This window comes from Rhipicephalus sanguineus, chromosome 6, assembly GCF_013339695.2.
Source record: "Rhipicephalus sanguineus isolate Rsan-2018 chromosome 6, BIME_Rsan_1.4, whole genome shotgun sequence".
NCBI lineage: Eukaryota > Metazoa > Arthropoda > Arachnida > Ixodida > Ixodidae > Rhipicephalus > Rhipicephalus sanguineus.
In genome coordinates this window covers 36,321,572-36,341,883 of record NC_051181.1, presented here as the reverse complement: position 1 = coordinate 36,341,883, position 20,312 = coordinate 36,321,572, and the positions used below count along the sequence as shown (strand labels likewise).

At 47.7% G+C, this 20,312-nt stretch overlaps 1 protein-coding gene across 1 annotated transcript in view; it reads left to right on the top strand.

Moving 5' to 3' along the window:
* The window catches only part of LOC119395697 (high mobility group protein DSP1-like), a 52,020-nt gene extending 33,780 nt beyond the window's left edge, over positions 1-18,240 (top strand). Inside the window, 5 exon segments of the mRNA XM_049416751.1 lie at positions 371-481; positions 4,413-4,551; positions 16,448-16,557; positions 17,348-17,671; positions 17,673-18,240. Of these exon segments, the coding sequence (XP_049272708.1) occupies positions 371-481; positions 4,413-4,551; positions 16,448-16,557; positions 17,348-17,671; positions 17,673-17,894 (906 nt within the window). The 3' untranslated portion in view covers positions 17,895-18,240.
* Positions 18,241-20,312: the final 2,072 nt, after the last annotated feature.

The window sequence follows — 20,312 nt, the reverse complement described above, 5'->3', positions numbered from 1 at the left end:
ATGCCACTATGGTGCTTTGCAAACACTTTCGAAACCATATTTTGCTACCTCTGGAATATATCGCTGCTTATTTTTATCTGCTTATCAAGCTTCAATGTATGTCTGGCTGAATGTAACCAATTCATGTTCTCATTCTGTTCTTCTTTTAATGTACCATAAAAATGTTACAGCACTGCATTCACAAGCTAGCTGCTTGCTGAACAGAGATAAGTTTGTTTATTCGGACTTCCTAGCGAGCAGGCAATCCTCTCCATGATTGAATAACACCATACAGAAATTGCCTTGTCTGCCCAAAGATGTGGTAGTATTTCTTTTGTACCCGTGCGGCTGCACACAAAGGGTAACATGGCGGTATGTACTCCTTTTGCAGATTGGCGATTTTGGCAAAGAATGTGCCGGAAAGTGGAACACAATGTCAGACGAAGACAAGCAACCTTTCCTCAGCGCTGCCGCGAGGGACCGTGAGCGATACAAGCGCGAGGTGAGTGGCTTTCATTCAGTGCTGTGCTGGCTATGTCCTCTCCTGGGATGCATCAACAGAGTAGTATTGCTTAATTGTCAAAGTCTTTCAGTGGTGCTATCATAATGACGTGTTGATGACAGCTTTTCATTAAACCAAGGTTTCTGGAACTGCATATGCTTGGGTTTTTGCAGTTGCAGAGAGCAGGATAATTGTGGTGGCATGCAATAAGGAGTTGCACTTGCTCTGCGTAATTCTTTTCACGTACATTTAACCTGGATTTAAAGAAATCAACAAAGTCCTGACAATTTCTGTTACTAAGAGGCTTTTGTTACGTGCAGTTTCAACATGAAAATTCAAAAAAGAAATGCACAACTTAAACAAGGGGGAACTGACCTCACCTAAAACATTTATTTAGCGGCAAAAAACTGCTTTATTTTGCTCTGTTGCTTGTTAGTGAGCGATGCCAACACAACGTCCATAGGACATAAAGGAACGCAACACTGCTTCGTGATCATCTGCCAAGCCTGTGACGTGGTGCAAAACGTCAGCGGCATCCAGCACTTCCTTCACAGAAGGCAGAGTGCATGATGAGTCAACATCCAAAGATCCATTGTCGTCACCGTGATCTCGGACACTTTTCACCCGACATCTCCTTGGTAGTGACGGCGCAGTTGTCGGCATACAAAAAAAAAATCACAGAGCTGCACGTTTTCTGGGACGGCTCCGTTGGTATGTAGTGAAACACAAGCTTCGACGATTCGGGCGGGCCTGAATGCTCCTGCTCTCCACTTTCAGTTTTTACAGCCTGAGCCTCTTTTGTGATCCAGGCCTTGCCGAAGCAGTTCATAATACACTCAAACCTCGTTATAACGAACACGGATATAACGAATTATCGGTTATAACGAAGTAAATGAAGAATAGTTTTGTCATAGCTACAGTGTTAAAAATAAACGTTTATAACGAATTTTCGGATATAACGAAGTTATTTTCGTGGCAGATGAGACTTTGTTATAATGAGGTTTGAGTGTAATGTCAGCACTTATTTCCCGCCAGAACGCTTCAAGTGTCTCAACTGGTTGAAAAATGTCCACCTTAGTTTCTCTCTGAAGACGAGTATTCAGAGGCAGTTTGTGGATAAGTCTATGCTGGTAGGAACACTTCACATGGTTAATAATTCCTTTGTCAAGAGGCTTGATGAGCGGTATGCAGTTTGTATGCAAATGCTAGAGTTTACGTTTCTCTGTCGAGACATTCATCCTTGGAATGATTCACCGAAGTGACTGGATGCAGGGACATAGGTGCTGTCAGCGCACATTCACAGCATTGAAAACGAAAAGCAAACAACACAATTGCGTCGTGGCAAAGAGAACAGACAAAAAGACACGGAAAGGTACAGCAGTGCTACAGTTCCTTTCTTCGTGGTGTCACCTGGTGTCAGTTTAACGAAGTAAAGTGCAGAGACTTCTGCAGTAACCAAAGAGTGGCGCTGCCAGCGCAAAAGCCGGCCTGGTGGCATCCACAGGTGGAGGTTTGAAGGGAGGAGGACATTCCTGCAGCGGCAAGATCGCCCGCTCGAGGGACGCGGGCCCTGCTCTCTTCGTGTTCAAGCGCACACTGTCCCAGGGGCTACATGCGCGCCATGCGTGTGATGCCGCTTCGTGCCGAGACTGCGGCGGAGCAACCTTGGAAGATTTGGAGCGAAATCTCTCTAGGTGGTCAGCAGGGGAAATTGGTTATTGCAAGGGTGTCTCCCACTGCCACTTTGTTACACAAAGTTCAGAAATGCATGTGCTTCTATGGAGTAACTGTGGGATAAAGAAAAATTGGCGGGTTCGTTATCATCTCTGACTCCGTTGGTTATCATTGCTGACTCTCCTTGATTTCATTGGGCACATCAGCGTAGAATCTGAAAACCTGTTTCTGCATTCGAGTATTCCATTGCTGCATTCTTTACTGGATTCAGTGGTCCAGGCACACATCGAGTCATCATCTAGGCAGGAATCCTGGTCTTTTCACTGTTGTTTTCAAAACCTTCTGTGTTAAAAGCAATCCTTCGGGACATTTCAGCTTCTTCCAGGCATGGACAGTTACGAAAATCGCTCAAAGAAGATCAATGGAGCGCTGCCTGCCATGTCATTGCGAAGTAGAGTTCGCTTCAACTGGTGACGGTGCTAAATATTCCTCATCTCCAGCTTCGCCCCACGTTCCATAAGCAGAGATCCAGTCTGAATATTTGTATGGAAGGCAAGGATTTATGGCTTTTAGGTTCCTGATGTAATTGTGAACCGGGCGGTTATTCCTAATAAAGATAACTTTCTGTCCTCCAGCAGCAAACTCCCAGTAGAGAATAGCATGTGTTCCTCGAATGTTGCTGCCATTGTTCGGGCCTTTCCATCAAGTTTGCAGATGACTCCATCTCTCAGTGCATTCTCGAAGCGTTAAAAAGCTTCTCCGCTTTGCCAAACACAAGCAGCAGAAGGCTGCTGCTTCCGGACATGCTCGCAACATTCAGGACGGTAATTTTGTCCTTTCACTGCTTCCTTCTCGAGACAGCTCTCCCCTTGGTAGTTTAGTGGGAAGCATCTTACAAGCTAAAGTGTCTTCATTGAAATTCTGCACATAGAACTGTCTTAGTGATGGACCCAATACGTGCTTTTGCCAGTCAGTGGCGTTTGTCCATTTTGCTGCAGCTTTCTCTGCACACCGTCGAGTAGCTGAGGCTGTTTCATTGCTTGATATGGGCGAACCAACCCTATCTGCACACAAATTCTTCGTGGCTCAGATGCAGTGCCAGCTCATTGGCCTTTTCTGAAGGATAGGGCTGTTCACGGGAAGTGGCGTTAGCATTTTGTACCCACCTCATCAAATTGGCTTCAGCTTCTGGGTAGGTTGGGAAACAGATGATCGATTGCTTTGACAAATTTCCACCTTCGCCTGGGCCCCCTTTTTTCACAAATGGAGAGCTTAGACAAGGGCACCTTGTGTTCTTCCTCGGCGAGTTGTCCTTGATGAGGCACATCTCCTCCTGCAGCATTGTTGCCTTTTACATTGGCATTATGCTTGCACATGGTAAACAGCTGTGTGCACACCACTGCACATTATTGCCAATGCAGCTTCCGGCAGCGAAACAATGGAAGAATGGCAAGGATGCAACGCAGGCCACATCCAAAGCAGCAAGTGAAAACCGCTTTGCCACTCAACCAACTACTGCGACCTCCGAGATGCCCATTGCCGTGAGGCTATCGCATCCTGCTGTCTGAGGGAATCTACAAATTATCCGGATACAGCCCTGCAGGCTATTCAAATAATCCGGTAGAATTTACACTGAAAGTAGCAGGACCGCCATAAATTTTTATTTAACAGAGTTAGAATTCTCCGTGTTCTACTGCAGTTGTAGTACTGATGGCTAAAGCTACTTTCAGAACAATTACGAAAATGAAATGAGCCTTAATGTTTCCTCCTGAGCCTGGATGCAGGTAGACTGAAATGAGTAAGCAGCATGCAAACTAACCAAAGGTGGTAGAATGAGGAAGGGACAAGTACTCTGATCTGGGAACGAACTACAGAAGGAACCGAGTAGTTGGGAAATATCATTATGAAGTGGCAGCAATGCTACAAGAATGACTAAGAGAATGGTGCAAGTGGAGTTGTGAAGCAGTAGCACCATGCAATGTGACTAGAGACGCATGGTAGATGGATGAGGACTGGCATGAATGAGGGAAAGACTAACGTTGCCTACCGCTAGCTAATAGTTTGCTATGACTGGTATCCTTGCATGACTATACCGCCTTCTATGGTTGTCACCGATAGCCAGCTCTACTGAAAACTGTAATTCGGATACCACAAGAATGATGTACCAGAAGCAGTGAATGCGGGATGTAGTAAACAATCCAGTTTTGGTGTGCCTATTGGCAGCAGTTAAGTTGCGTGTCATGGTGAATCTTTACAGATGGCGGTGTACAAGCCAGCACGAGATGCAAACAAGCCTAAGCGCCCTGGTACGGCCTTCATGCTCTTCATGGGCGACTTCCGGAAAGAGATGGCCGGCAAGGAGCCTGAGGGCGGTGTGGCTGCACTTGCCAAATTGGGTGAGTGGGGCTTAGGCGGCTCTGCTGCTGGATCAGTGAAATCTTATCCATGATTCCTGAACACTAACTTCGTTTACTGAAGTACATTAAACCAGTGATTCCACTCCTGCGCCAACTGCGCCAAAGTGCGCCAAATTGTATTTACTGCGCCATCCTGATAATATCGACGAAATTTGCGCCAAAGTCTCTGGTTTGGGGGCGTCTATCACCGGCAATCGCACCGCCGGCGCGTCAGAACATGTGCAGCTCGATCTTGGGGCTGCCAATAAAGTCGCAATCTTGGACCAAGAATTATTCCGCTGAATAAATAGCGCTCGCGCGTGCGTTCGGAGTAAGCCACGATGCCATGCACGGTGCCGACGCAGCTTCTGTTCTGCAAGTCGGCTCGACAGCAAAACGCGCTCTCCGCAGAGGCTCGTGACGTCTAGGCCTATCGGTAGCGAGAAAGTGCGACAGCGATTCATCGGCGGACGCCGTCTCTTCCAGAAACGCTGCTGATAGCTCGTTTCAAGCGTCGCACGGCACGTAAGGAAAGCAGTGTTCAGTAATAACTACATGAGTGCCGCTAAAATGTCTGTCACTTCTGTTTCCGGACATCGCGGAATGAAATCTGGGTCGCTCGCAGTAGATATATGGGACAATATCGAATTTTCCTTGCTTCGCGTTTATGGAAGGGCACGCGAACGGTGGAAACGCGTTGACACTTTTCCTCAGATATACTTTATCCATGGATCTTCATCCAGAACAGTTTTTCGTAATTCCTTCCGCCAGCACGTCCAAGTTTGTAATCACTCTGCGGTAAATACCCATATCTCCTGGTCGGAGCAGCAGCAACTGCGCAGCTGTCAGTAGCGGGCCCGTCGCTGACGGCCCACAGTGAAGCGGCTACGCCATGTTACGCGTCCGCCCCTCGCTTTCGGGGGTCAATAGCTAACGGATAAAAAACTCAGTTTCGCTTAAGAGCGAAGCAATGAATGCGATACCAAAAAATTGTATTGTTAAACGAAGTAAGACTAGCAGCTAACTCTTGTGGATCCGATCTCGCGTAAAGGCCGTTTCACGTGACACAAAACAGAGCGATTTTCAGGCTGCGAATTCGCTCGCAGCGAAAAAAAAGGCCGATCGCTTTCGCCGCAGCGGTCAGCGGCGAGCGACCAACATGTTGGAAATATTTCGCTCTGTTCGCAGCGGCGGAGCGATTTTTCAGTCCAGACCCGTCGAAATTGTGCCGACCCGGCCGAGCCGTCAAAATTGCGCGAACGAGTTTGTTTTGGTTATGGCCGTTGTTGCGTATTCTCAAGTGAATTTAGATTGGAAAGTGTTTTTAAATGGCAAAATACGCGTGCTCTTCGCTACCGGCGATGAAAATTTAAGAATATCATAACGCACATATTGTTACATTACATTAAAAAATGCCGTGTCTGCCACGAACAACGGCAGCAAGCAACTTTGCGCGCCGCGCCAGTCGCAGAGCAAAAATCGCAGACCATTCGCGGTCCATGTGAAACGAAACCGCCATTAGCGGCGGTTGCAAAGAGAGCGGATAGAGCGAACCGAGCGATTTTATTCGCTGCAATCGCGGCATGTGAAACAGCCTTAACTCAACAAAACGCTGGTTTAAAGGGCCCCTCACCAGGTTTGACCATTTTGAGCTGACGAGCGCAATCCATGCACTAGGCGTTCACCATTACGTCTGCCAAAATTTGCAACGCTACGCGCCGCGTAAATGGGTCAAATTTCAAGCTGAACGCTGCTTGCCCTTCTTATCGCGTCCACGCGCCCAGAGAATGAGGGGATGACGTGCATGAGAGAATGGCCCTACGTAGATAGTAGTGCTGTGACGTCGCTCCTCTACGTAGACGAGTGTGCTCTGACGTCGCCAACAGTAGCACGTGACACTGCGATAATTATTTGACACGACGCGTAGTTTTTGTAATTTGTTGCTTGAATGGATGAATAAAACTTGAGAGCAATAATAAAACACACAAACGGAATGTGTGCGTTTTCTTTTTTTAATTTTTACTGCGAATCGCAGCGAGATTCGAGACTAATCTACCTCCGTTTCGCACGCGTTCGTGTTCTCGCGCTTTGCGCATCGTGCAGACGCCAACCTTTACAACGAAACTAATTTTCTACTGCGTTCCAGCGCTCATTAGGCTCATTTATCCTCCCGCGTCTAACTAGATGTTCATGCGGCACACCGCTAGTCTCGCGTCCGTACAAATGTTGCAGCTTTCGTGCTCAGTAATAGGTTGAAAGCCAAGTGATCGGCGAGGGCGCATTCGGCATAACTTGCAGAGATGAAGCGCTAAGAACGCCACCACAAACACCGCTCGCGGCTCGGGGGCTCGGGCTGGTTCGGGCGCGTCATGCGCTCGTGACATTTTGTGCGCATGACGTGTTCATGCGTAAGCGTTATGTGATCCTTCCGCTCGCGTGCCGAAGAGGGCAGGGAAGGGATTTGGCTTGCGAAGGCTACGCGGGGCGAGCGGCGAGGGTTTGCAGCTCGCCTCCTCGCATCATGGTTTCGCGCCGCTACAAATTATTGTTTTTCTCAGCTTCTAACTGACCGATTAGAAAAATTCTTGCGGCATAATGCTCTTTATTGGGCTCGCAACAACTTGCAATGTGTAACTAAAATTCGTTAGGTCACCTGGTGAGGGGCCCTTTAAGGGAATATGGCCCCTCCAGGAACCGAAGCGTTTTCTTGCTCTGAGTTCTCTAAACGCGAAGTAAGTGTTGAGAGCACAGCCAGTTTACGAGCAGTCTCCTGATGCCTCGAGATAGCGCGCGCGCAAGCGACTGCGCCCTTCGAACGATGCGGTCCCCCCCCCCTTCCGCTCCCCTGGCGTCCCTTCATGCTCCTTACGAAAGACGGGCGGGGCGTTTCCTCTCTGTTTGATGAGCAATCGACGGCAGGCCCGCACGTGGGAAGGTGTTATCTCATGCGCTGACCGTGCGACGGAGACAGACGGCCAACTAGTTTAATCTCCGCTTCAGCCGCGTTCGTCGCCAGCGCTCGCGAGGTTTTACCCGCGGCTAGAATGCGCGTGGTGATGTTATTAATTTGGACTTTATACGGAAAATTACGGCAACGGTGACGGCAAAAATCCGCCGAGAGTGTCCATATAATTGCTATCGCAAGGGTCAATGTACGGGGCAGATTTTGCGCCCCCCCCCTGTGCACACGCCTATGCTCCTGAGATGATTTTTTCCATGAGATTTGCAATGAATCGAAATATTTCTAGCCTTCATAAGAGCCCCATAATAATACTCAGGTGCTTGAATGTTAATGCAATATGCTTCTGTATTGCACTCCAGGATGTAAAATTCGCTGCTCCAAAGTGCTCCCAGATGCAAAATTATCTGCTCCAAAGTGCTCCAAGATGAAAATTTTGCTGCTCATAAGTGCTCCAAAACGAAAATTTTGCTGCTCCAAAAATTGCTCCAAATCAGAAGTCCTCGGTAGCATCACTGATTAAACGCTCGTGAACTTGGAAAATTGGGTAACTTGGGCCCTCTGGTCCCGGCAAGCTTATGCATTTAATGGCATCAGACTCCCGTCTGAGCGCTATGCCAGTAATTACAAAGATTTTTGTGCCAAAGAAAATTGTGTGCCTCCATCAGATGATATAGATACAGTCGAACCCACTTATAATGATCCCAGGTATAACCATCTTATCGGTTATAACGACCATATTTTGGTGCACTTACGATTTACTGTGCTACCCATTGAAATTGCATCTACATATGGCAAACATTCCTCAAAGCCTCCTACTTTTACAACGAACTTTTCAGACACGATCGTGGTAAAAATATGGTGCATACGAAGCGAAAGAAAAGTTAAATTGGTCTTTCTAAAACCTGAGAGGCGTGCGCTCGCGCATGTCCCACTCCAGCTTACTCGCGACTAAGATATCGTAGATCGGCGAGCACTGCACACAGATTTCGGACGCTGCAAGCAAGGTCGCTTACTTTTCAAATGTTTCTTCAGTGGCAGAATGCCAGCGAGGAAAAAAAAAGAAATAGGAGGCAGCACCAAGCCTTGCGATCAACTTTCACGCGGCGGCCTTTTATGATGCCATTCTCTGCAGCTACGACCGCCTATGATGAACCAAACAATGCCTTGGAACGCAAGAAGCTATAAATGCAAGAAGTGATAACCGCAATAACTTTTCATCGCACGACAAAGTTCACTGCACCCCTTCAACTCGTCAACACCACGTGCCGCAAAGGGTGTTCCATCTTTTCGGTAACGGTAGAGACCGGTCGATCAGTGATTAAGGGAGGACGTGGCTTTGGTATCGCGAAAAATGGCAAAAAAAAAATCGATTTTTTTGAAACTCACATTTTCAGTTTCTGTAGCCCTTTTTATATCTGGTTCCAAAATATCCTCGCCAAAAACCGCGTAGAAGTGCTTTAAAAAATTTGTTGCGCCTCCCGAAATGGCAAAAATTGCGGAAATCACAAAAAAAAAAAACAAATTTAAAAAAAAATCATAGCTCCGCAATGGCACCACCGGGCACCAATATCTTGGGCTCATCGGAAAACGCATTTCTCAGTCTTCAAATTCCCCGCCTCAGCTGGCTCCTCCCTTCAAAAACAAGCGCAGAAAAAGCAAATGTACGAAGGTCGTTTTGAGGCCTCCGATTGGCCGCGTTCACCATGTTGCCCCAGCACACCTCGCCATTGGTCCGATGCTCGCTTCGCGAGATCATTGGCTGCTGCTTGCGCTTTGCGAGGTCACGGCTTGACAGTCATGTAGAATATAACTATGCTTTAGTTTGGAGCTGCAAGCGGAAGCCCGATCAGATTACGATGGCGCACCGCGCTCGTAGCGAACATCGTAAGCGCGCGTCTCGGTCCGACCCTTTAGCGTTGACTCGTCGGATCAGCGGTTGGAGGTTCTGCTTATCAACACTTTGTACGTCGTGACGAAGATAATCGCAGGATGACTTCTTGTACTTGCGACCATGCCTTAAGTACTTTGAAACAAACATTGGGCACACCGCGGCAGCGCGTCTACTGCTCGGAGTCGTCGCTAGGCCTAACTCCGCTCACGGCGCCGGTGTGCGAGGCGAACCTCGAATTTTGTGGGCAAGAACAACGCAGCACATCGCGCTGTTTGCACTGACTGCAATGCATAAGGAGATGGGGAAGAAACTTGTTCTGCAAAAGTTGTGGCGATAATCTAGGACTGAAACCAGGAGAGTGTTCTGGGTGCTTGCACATGCTGCTCAATTATCAGCATGGAAAGCAACAGCAAACATAAGTCTCTCCCTTTCTGTTCACTGCAGCCAAACGTGGCAAAATAGTCTTAAACCACACATTGCATGCACTTTGAATTTTGCATGTTGTCATACAAGAATTGGCTGCAATTAGGTTATGTATGTGCAAGACCGTGCCAGTTATACAATTTACGTATCACAAACATATTAGCCATTGCCACAGCCATAAAAACACAGTTCTTGTGCTATATTGGGTGCAAGCTGATGTTAGAAGTGAACACCACGGTGACGTGATTAATTGTAGCAGAGTCATTCTAGTGCAGTGCACTAGAATATTCTCTTGCACTGTAGTATGCGTCGCAGTCATTCTGGTGGTTATGTCATAGCACCAGTTCTTCTATTTACGCGATGAAACTGCTGTGATGTCAAAAGCAGGAGACATCACTTATGGAAGAACACTGTGAAGCAATCTTGTCTTCTTACAACCTGTGGGAAAATGTAAACAGCTGAGGCAGCTGTCACCAAGTCAATGGCACCGCCAATTATGCAGCAACATTTGAAGGAGTCCAAGACATGATGAAGATGAAAAAAACTGGCTGATATCGCTGGATCTGTCATGCCAGCATTGTGCTCCTTTGCAAATGCTAAATATAATTAAAGAATGCAAAAGGGGCACGTGAGGAAAAAGAGGCGGAAAGGGTTGTCAAGACGTGGCATTTATTACCTTTCGTGCAAAGTAAGCGCGTGTTCCATCCAAAATGCAATCGCTTCAATGTGTCTTTAAGAGAAGTGGCATAGGCTGTTCACTTTAGTAATCACCAGGTGTAGCCGAGTGGTGGTGCCACAGTATTGATGTGTGAGGAAGTATGCAAAGTGTGCTATGTGTGCCCTGTGTTGTGATTGGCTTCTGGCAAATCAGTGTTTTGTGGCAGCAGCTGGAGCAGTGTGCACTGTAAAGAACATCACACCCTATCTTCAGACACACACTCGCTGTGGAGTTCGTTAGTACTGATACAGTAGAACCCCGCTGATACGTTTTTGAAGGGACCGTAGGAAATAAACGTAAGAGACGGGAAACGTAAGAGCCGAAAAACAGGAAAAACGGCAAAATATTTAGTGGTACAGAATCTTATTTCAATTCTTACGAGCAGCACGAAAATTGGCGCGCTCAGCCGCGATCTAGTCGATGGATAGAAACGCGGAGCTTAGGACGGCCTCATCCACAGAAATGTAATCAACGTATGTGATTTTTTTAACACCAACAGCTGTAGGCATGAAAGAACTAAGCACACACAATCACGACCGGCGCGGCGAGTCCGACCGCGAACTGCACGCACGACCATGCGAGCTCTAACCAGCTCGAACTCCTCCCGTTCTCCGACAAATAACGATGATGATGAGTCTACGCCAACGCGATGGCAGAAGTGAATGCCAATATCGAAGGCCTTGCTTTCGCAAGCAATTACGTCATACACGCCATGTTTGTGCAATACAAATCTCAAAGGCTATGCTTTTGTCAATAGTAAATGCCAATCTCGAAGGCCTTGTTTTCGCGAGCAGTTACGTCATAGACGCCATCTTTGCAATTTGAATCTCGAAGGCCATGCTTTTGTTTGGATCAATTGAAAGATTCTGTTGCTTGCGCCTCTCATGCGGCTAATATTACGTTCAAACGAGGCCAAGCTGCGTGAAAATGCACCATGGCCGCTCTCTTTGGTCGTGACTCGGTCGGCTCCGAGCGCACTTCGCGACATATCATACGGGAACGGTCCGACAGTTACGACGTAACAGCGGGGTTCCCAATACATTGTATCCTATGGGAGCTATGCCGGGACCGGCGGAAAACGACATAACAGCCGGGAAAACGCAGCAGTGAGGAACGTAACAGCGGGGTTCTACTGTACTACTTTCCAGGCAGTTGACCCACACTTTCAATGCATTAATGGTCTTATTTACTGCTCTCTCACACACTCCTCTTTTTTTCATTAAAACAAGTTCAGAAACCGAAACCATGTTTGTGGCATTTGTTTAGATGCAGTGTCATTGCCATAACAAAATGGCAGCAAAGCACCTTTTATTGTGCGTGTGCGTACACATAGGTTCATTTCGTGGTTGACTGGAACTTGCATGCGTCGTGTCTGCACCTAGTGAAGTGCTAATGGTGATGCACCACTTTCATTGCGACAGACCATGTCAAAGGACTGTTATTTTGCATGTGGAAGTTAGCTAGTGTCGTCGTCGTCCCCCGCCCCCTGTCTCTCTCTCTCTCTTTTTATATATACAGTAGAACCCCGCTGTTACGTTCCTTTCTGTTGCGTTTTCCCGGCTGTTACGTCCTTTTCCACATTGGCATTTACTTCTGCCATCGCGTTGGCATAGGCTCATCGTCATCGTTATTGGTTGGAGGAGTTCGAGCTGGTTGGAGTTCGCGTGGTCGTGCGCGCAGTTGGCGGTCAGACTCGCCGCTCTGGTGCTTAGTTATTTCACACCTACAGCTGTTGGTGCTAAAAAAATCACATACGTTGATTACATTTCTGTGGAAGACGCCGTCCCGAGCTTCGCGTTTCTATCCGTCGACGCAATCGTTGCTGAGTGCGCCAATGTGTGCACCAGTGATGAAATTTAGGAGTTGGTGGAGCCGCTTTCGGGGGTACTTCTACTTATGCAAGGAGTTCGACCGTTTACTACAAGCCACGGTGGTCCGGCACTATGCCAATGGTTCTACAGTATCGCTCAGAGACGCCGACACAACCGGCGACAATCTCGCGAAGGTATAGCCATAAGCGATTGCTTGTCAGGTGTCGGCCGCAGTGGCACTAGATTTATAAAAAGGATGTGACTGCAGGTGCTCCAAAAACTTTTCGTGCTGCTCGGACATGAGTAAAAGCACCAGGCAACGTTGCATGCTTTTTTCACGTGTAAGCATTGAAATAAAATTTTGTACCACTAAATATTTTGTTGTTTTTCCTGTTTTTCGGCTCTTGCATTTCCCGTCTCTTAACGTTTATTTCCGACGGTCCCTTCAAAAACGTATCAGCGGGGCTCTACTGTGTGTGTGTGTGTGTGTGTGTGTGTGTGTGTGTGTGTGTGTGTGTGTGTGTGTGTGTGTGTGTGTGTATATATATATATATATATATATACTGAAGGCTTGTGACCTTGAGTAGTGCAAACAAAGGGGGGAGATCTTTGGCTGCATGTCATCTGGAAAAAGTTTTCTATGGGCAAAAAAAAATTAGACAATATCGTGACCTCAAGGACTGGCTTGCAGACTTTAAGCAACTCCATGTATTTCAAACTTGTCATGTTTCAGACTACACAGTTGAGGTATACATTTGAAGGCCGCAATAGCAAAATTGGTGGCGAAACCAAAAAAAAATTTTACTATCCTGCGCGAAATAATACAGTACGAATAGGGAAACAGTCAGCAAAACGGAAAGTTTATGCCAAAATTCACTTAGCTTGGCTTGTCAATAGTTTCCAATGTGGTAAACACGCAGATCTTTTTCAACTCTGGAAGCTTTATTATGTGACATAATTGTGTGTTCCAAGGAACGCCCACATCATTTCGAAAGCATCCGATTCACATGCCCCGACGTAGCCATGGCAATCACTCATCCGTCACTGATTGGCCACGTCGCTGTACGGCTGCCACAGAACATTATCAGGAAAGGTCTTGTACCCAACTGCAAATCAAACTTTACGTGCACGAGCAAAACCACTTGTGAGCGGCAGCACAAGAAAAGTGGGCAGCCATGCCTCTTGTTTGAACGGCAATGCTGCTATGGAAAACCAAACAAGCAACATGGTGGCAAAGCCAATGTCTGGCATGTGAAACTGCTTCCAGCATTGTACAGATTTTGTAAACAAAGATGGTGGCATGCACGCAAGTGCAATTGGCATACCTGCCAAGTCTCCCGGATTACCCGGGAGACGCCCGGATTTTGAACGTTTCTCCCGGTTGTACGGGTCATAGCAAAATCTCCCGGAAGTCCAGTTTTGCCCCACGCGTCCAGTGCTTCGTCTGGCCACATGAGCAAAGTTGTCTGGCCACGTAGTAGAAAGGATTCTTCTTTTTTTTTTTTTTTTACGATGGTAGAAAGGTTCAACTCAGTTTCATTGCGCATGAAGTAGCTGTGCACTTTGCGCCGCAGTCCAGCACTTAAAAGGGTAGCCGTTACCGATGTCTGTCGCGATAGCGCGTTCGCCAGCGCTCGCGACCGTCCCAGTCTCAACGGCGCCCCTTATGGTCCCTTGCCCGACGAAATAACTGGTAAGCAAGCGGCGACAGGCCTCGCACGCGGAGCGATGTTATCGCATGTGTACGTGCCCTTCGCGCGACGGTGACGGCCGGGTCGTTTCATCTCTGCTTCAACCGCGTTCGTCCCTAGTGCTAGCGCGCTTTCACTCGCACGTGAAACAGACGATGCGTAAGCGATTTTATCGGTTTGGACTCTGTACAGATTAGCGGCGACCGCAAAATCCCGCTGACAGTGTTCATATAATTGCTATCGCAGTACCCTTCCCCTCCCCCCGTTGAGTAGATCTCCCGGATTCCGTTTCTCCAAACTTGGCAGGTATGAATTGGTGGTAAAGGCAGTTCAAGTGTGAAGTGAAGACATTTAGCACAATTTATAGTACAGTAAAAGCTCATTAATTCGACTCGTTAATTCGGAAAATCGGTTAATTCGGACACATCATCTGGTCCCTGTAAATATACGCATCACTCTATGAGACTGGGCGCTCGTTATTTCGGACAGATTTGACCGCAAATCAGATAATTCGCCGACTTTCGGGCCGCTGGCGAGGCTCGAAAACGAAAAAAGAACAATTCGGAACAAAAGTGAAGCTCAAACGCAGCATCGCCATGGGCATCAATTATCGGCTTGGCTTGACTTGAGACTGATTGAACGCCTTTTTTCTTCGCGCGTGATAGCGTGTGGGTTTAGCGCGATGTCATTTTTGTTGCTTTGTTCCCGTTGGTGTGCTGCATCGTTGAACGCCGTTTTATCGAGGAACAATTCAGTACGGTTCCTTTAGCTTGATCGTTGCTGGTGCTTTTGTGCTGACTTCTCGTGTGAACGCACTCTCCGTCAATGGCAACGCTGGCGAAGTGGCCCAAGTACGAGGCCAAGGACTTCGCCACCAAAGTAGAAATTTTACGTGCCCTGAAAAATGGGCTCTCCCGGCAAGAAGTAGCTCCTGTGCCATGACGTCGGCAAACAATACGACGTGAGTCTCCTGAGCGCAGTTGTGGTCTTCGCGTATGTGTGGCAGAGCACGCCTGCGCACGCCATTGCCAACTGTTTCAGGCACAGTGGCTTTGTTGTACCCGACTCCAGCGATGCCGAAGTGTCGCCGAACGATGGTGCCGATGACGGGCAGGATTTCGGAAGTGTTATGCCTGATGCAGTGACACTCGACGTATATATCGGCATTGATGGCGTTGCCACTGCCGGCTCTCTGACTGATGAGCAAATCGTCAAGGAAGTGATGCATGGCGACGAATCCGAGAATGAAGAGCGTGAAGAGGAGCTGCCACTGAGCCACACAGGTCCCCTCGTACTGTGAAGGAAGCCGCGGAGGCCCTCGCCGTCCTTAAAGAATTATCGACTTGGCTTGGATTGAGACTGAACGCCTTTTTTTCGCGTGTGGGTTTTGTTGCTTTGTTCCCGTTGGTGTGCCACATCATTGATCGCCGATTTATCGAGGAACGTTTCAGTACGGCTCCTTTAGCTTGATCGTTGCTGGTGCTTTTGTGCTGACTTCTCGTGCGACCGCACTCTCCGCCGATGGCAACGCCGGTGAAGCAGCCCAAGTACGAGGCCAAGGACTTCACCACCAAAGTAGAAATTTTGCGTGCTCTGAATAACGGGCTCTCCTGACAAGAAGTGATGAAGAGTGATGAAAGGGGATTCTTCAATCGGCGGCAAGAAGCAAGGAACGAGTAACCGTACTTTTATCCCCCAACGTGATGGGAACATAGCGCTTGCCACTTCTCGTTATCGGAAAGGTTCAAAAGCCACGCTGCTTTAAGAACATCAACAATCTTCCCGTGGATTACCGTGCCAACCGAAAAGCTTGGATGACAGGTGAAACTTTTGCGGTACTGCAGACATGCGAGCTGCTGAGCACCTTGAAAGGCTCAGAAAAATTGTGTCCGCGCGAATTTCTGCTCGAAAACAGACAAGCATCCGCGATTACTTTGTTAAGTAAGGTATGTTGAAAAAACTCGTGCATTTATTGTGTTTATTTCGACCATTCGATAGTTCGGACATTCGGTTAATTCGGACATTTTTTCCGGTCCCTAGAAATCCGAATTAACGAGCTTTTACTGTATGCCTACCTTGCATGAACAGGAAATGTGTGGGGAAACGTCTCCTCAATTTTCATTCTTGTGCGATGGCTGTTCAGCAACAGTTCGTTGTCGAGAAATACGAGATGCATCGAATACTATGGCCGTTTTCCGGGGACAGCAACTTATTTCATTGTTTTGCGATTTCGTTATTGTGGGTTTCAATTGTGTCACTAAAGCCAGCAACACAGGATCACACGAGAAAGGAAACTGCCAGGAGAATAACTTTTGCATTCTGTGAGGACAGTTATTTTTTTCGTTGTGTGCCATCGCATCAGCAGAGTTTGATCTCTTTGCTTATTTCTTTTTTGCTCAGGTGGGGAAAGGTGGCGGGGCATGTCGGAGGAGGACAAGCGGCCTTACGTCGAGAGGCAAAACGAGGAAAAGATGAAGTACGAACAAAACATGGAGGAGTACAGGCGCAAGGTAAGTAAGCCCTTGGGTGGCAGTACCACATTGTCACTTGCCTTGCAGAGAGGACTATGGCAAAACCAGGAGGTTTGTAGACTTCATAGACGCTGTGGTTTTGGCTCTGTCTTAACTTGTGGCAACAGGCAACAAAATTCCAACTCTGGCACTTATATAAAGTAGTGTGGAGTGTCCTTTACAACCTAAGCATAAATCCAGAGAGAATTTGCATAGATTGCCTATCCAAATGCATTTTCTCATTTCTGCGACGTCAAGCATTTTTAGTGCAATTCAAATAGGCAGTCTTCCCATACAGATATATGTTCGTGTCGCTGGTTTTCAGCCGAAAACTTGAACTTCCTGCCAGATTTCAGCAAAGATTCTGACATCATTGCTCTGATAAATGTAACATTTTAAGTAGGGACGATGAACATTTAATCTTTAGTATGCGTAGTATTTATTATAGCAGTGAAAAAGTACTTATGGTTACAACGGAAACCACCCAGCACAACTTCCTTGCACAGATGAATCGTAGGCTCGCTGCAATTTTCGTGGCGGACCTTGTACGTTGTAACAGACTATAGAGTACATGAAACACTGGTTACACTGAGTACACGTGCCCACTGATTACATCTACAAGGTGATGGCTGCTTGAAAACTTGCTGCTTAGAATTTGAAAGGTGTAGTTAATCTGGCCCTACCTCCTTTAATGCAGCTGTGCAATTTCAGAAAAAAGCATGCAGGAAGTGTTTGTTGTGGGGGAATCTTAGGAAGGTGCTCTAAGAGGCGGTCATTCTGTACTCCACAGCAGCAAACAGCAGAGAGCCAGGCGGCCAAACTGCAACAACAACAACAGCAGCAGGCAGCCGCTGCAGCTGCCGCGGCACAGGCCGATGACCAGGGGGGTGGCACGCGAGACCAGCAGCAGCACGACAACGGTGGCGATTCCGAGTCCGGCGAAGACACGTTCCACGGCAACCAGAGCCACTCGAACCCACCGTCGGGCGGCTCGACGCCCAGTCCTGGCGGCGGCGGGGCCACCACGCATTCCGAGCACACGGACGAGTCGCAGCAGGGCGCTGCACCGCCCACCTCGTCTGCGTCGGCCGTCGCGTCCGAGCGCAGCAACTGCGGGCGGCCTGCCGTCGTTGGCGTCACCCCTGTCGCTGGCACACCCGCTGGCCTCGCTGGGCTACCAGCACTCTCTGGCCAGCTTCGGCATCACTTCGGGCGGTTTTGGCGGCGCACCGCACGCGGCGCACGTGGCCGCCTCGACTGCGGCGGCACCCTACCTGCCTGGAAGTGCGGCCACTTACTCGCAGGCCCACCTGCCCGGACCGTACAGCTGGACCTGAGCACGGGGCGCCCAAGGGGGGAGCGACGGAGCGGGGCGCATCGTATGCAACTTGTAGTCTCTTCTGTCGGCCCGCCCCTGACCCCCCTCGACTCAAAAGAAGGCCCGCGGTGTGAATCTCGCAGTATGCCCCCGTGTGCAGCAAGCCGTGCGGGAAGTGCTTTGCTCGTGTGCCAACTGCTGGACTGGGTAGCTTTGGTCCCTGCCTGGGTGGTGAAGTGCACTTCATGCGTGGACCAAACAGGAGATTTGTGTTTGCCTTCTCTTTGAGCTCTCATTGCCATCACATGCTTAGCGATTTCCTCATCTACATTGTGCTGCGATCAGTCCTCTTGTTGGCTGTGTTATTCAAAACTTGCGTCATGGCCTTGTTCTTTCGTCACACACTTGTAAAAAAATGCTGTCCTTGAGTCTTGAATTTGTCCTTAGGTCGTTTTGCTTAGCTATTTCTGCATGAAAAATTCTCTCATCATTCTACCAACCTAATTTATTGCTTGCAATCTGTGAAGTATTGCCAGTAGTACACTAGCATCATTTCAAAACACAAAATATCGGTGAGGCATTCGAAGTGGTTGAGGTATATTTGCGCAGCCACTTGCAGAATGACTTTATCTTCGAGGCTGCCCAGACGCAGTGCCATTTCTCATGTATCATTTTTGTGTGCCTAGCCAGGTTTTTCTTTTTTTTTCAAAAGCAGGGGGTTTGTGCTAGCATGCAGAGGGCCACCACAACCTGGCTTACCACGCAGTTCTACTAAGATACGTGCCGCCGAAGGAGCTCAGAGGTGGGCAAATTGTGATTCGTGCAGATGGCTTCAGAAACGATTGGGGCAAGTTACTTAACGCGCCTTCTATGCCGGTGTCGCAGTCTCTGCTGTTCTAAGCCAAACGAGCACGACTTCGCCTCTTTTCTTGGACGAACATTTCGTTGTAGAGGGCATCGTGGAAAAAAAAAAAAAAACATGCAGGTGCGGATATTTATGCTTCCAGTAGTTTTCCAGGACCAGTGTGTGTGCGTGTGTGTGGGCCTCTCTTAAGACGGTGAGTCTAAACGGCTTTTTAAGAATGCAAACATTTTATCGGCAACGTCTTGCTGCTGCTGCTGCGCCTTCGGCAAAGTGTGTGAGGCGGGACATTTTATTTGAGCAACCTCTGTGAACAAGGCACATTGTTGAGTGAGGTGGAAAGGCAGCAGTGTATGTTCACTAGTGAACAGACAAAAAAACAATACTCAGACATTGCATATTGGTCTGCCCTCGACATCGTAGATTGAAATGCAAGGGGATACGTTTCGGGACATGTTCTTACGCACATTGTTGTCAGTATTTTTCTTGTGTTTGGATTTTCTGTTGAATGCATTTCTTTGTACATGTTAGAAGTGTGATGTATTTTTTTCTTTAATAACACATTGTATCACTTGTTTCTGTAGACTGGATGCGTAGCGAACAGGCTATGTTTTTAACAGATAAATGGACTGAGAAAAAAACCACATAGAAAGGAACACAGCAAATATTGTGATACGGCCCTATTAATTTAACTCGTCTCGCGTTTGACGCCAGTTTTATCTTGCCGTGGACATTGCATGTGTGTCAAAACCAATGTGGGAAAAAAAATGTGGAAAGGGTTGCTCGGTTGGATGCATGTGGGTCCTTGCCATTGCTTTTGCGAGCTCTGTATAAAGAGCTGTGGTGCTTTTGCAGGCTTGGGTTGGCTTGGTCTCACTTCCCAAGTAATGGAACACAATTTCAAACAACGCGTCCATTTGGTCCGTGCGCGTGGAGTTAAAAAAAAAAAAATAGATCCGTGTTACTAACTCTTTCCTTACCGTACCATTTATAATGTCTGGCGCATGATGGTGATTCAGCATGCTGTCAAGCATTGACTTGGGCATTTTTCAAGAGGCACTGCTTAGCTTTGGTTAATATCTAGGTTTTGCTTGTCTGGCCAAGTCTTTTGGAGGCCAAACAGACTTGCGCCACGTGAAGGATTAGCGCAAAAATGTGCAAACCAGACGTAGAGTCTGGCTCGGACCTTTTGCAAGCAACTGCAAAAAGTGCGTGCAGTACAGTGTTGCACGGATTCCTTCTACAATATATACTGCAGGTCAGTTCCATTGTAGTAGCTAACCTCAGTGTCCAGGATTACATTTAGTTGGAAAAGCTGGAAACATTGGGAAAGCGCATAATGAGATTTTCTTTGTGAATGGTCCTCTTAAGCAGCTTCGTACAATGTTTTTCTTTGCTGGAATTTTGAGTGTATCTGGCAAGATAATTTAAACCGCTAGGGTATACAGCTCGTAATGTGTCAGATTCATTCAGTAAACCGAGTTGAGTATTAATACCTGCATATATTTTGTGTCTGGTGTTGAAAAGAAAACGCAAAGGAAAGAGTTAAGCCATAACACGTGCATTATGATGTTG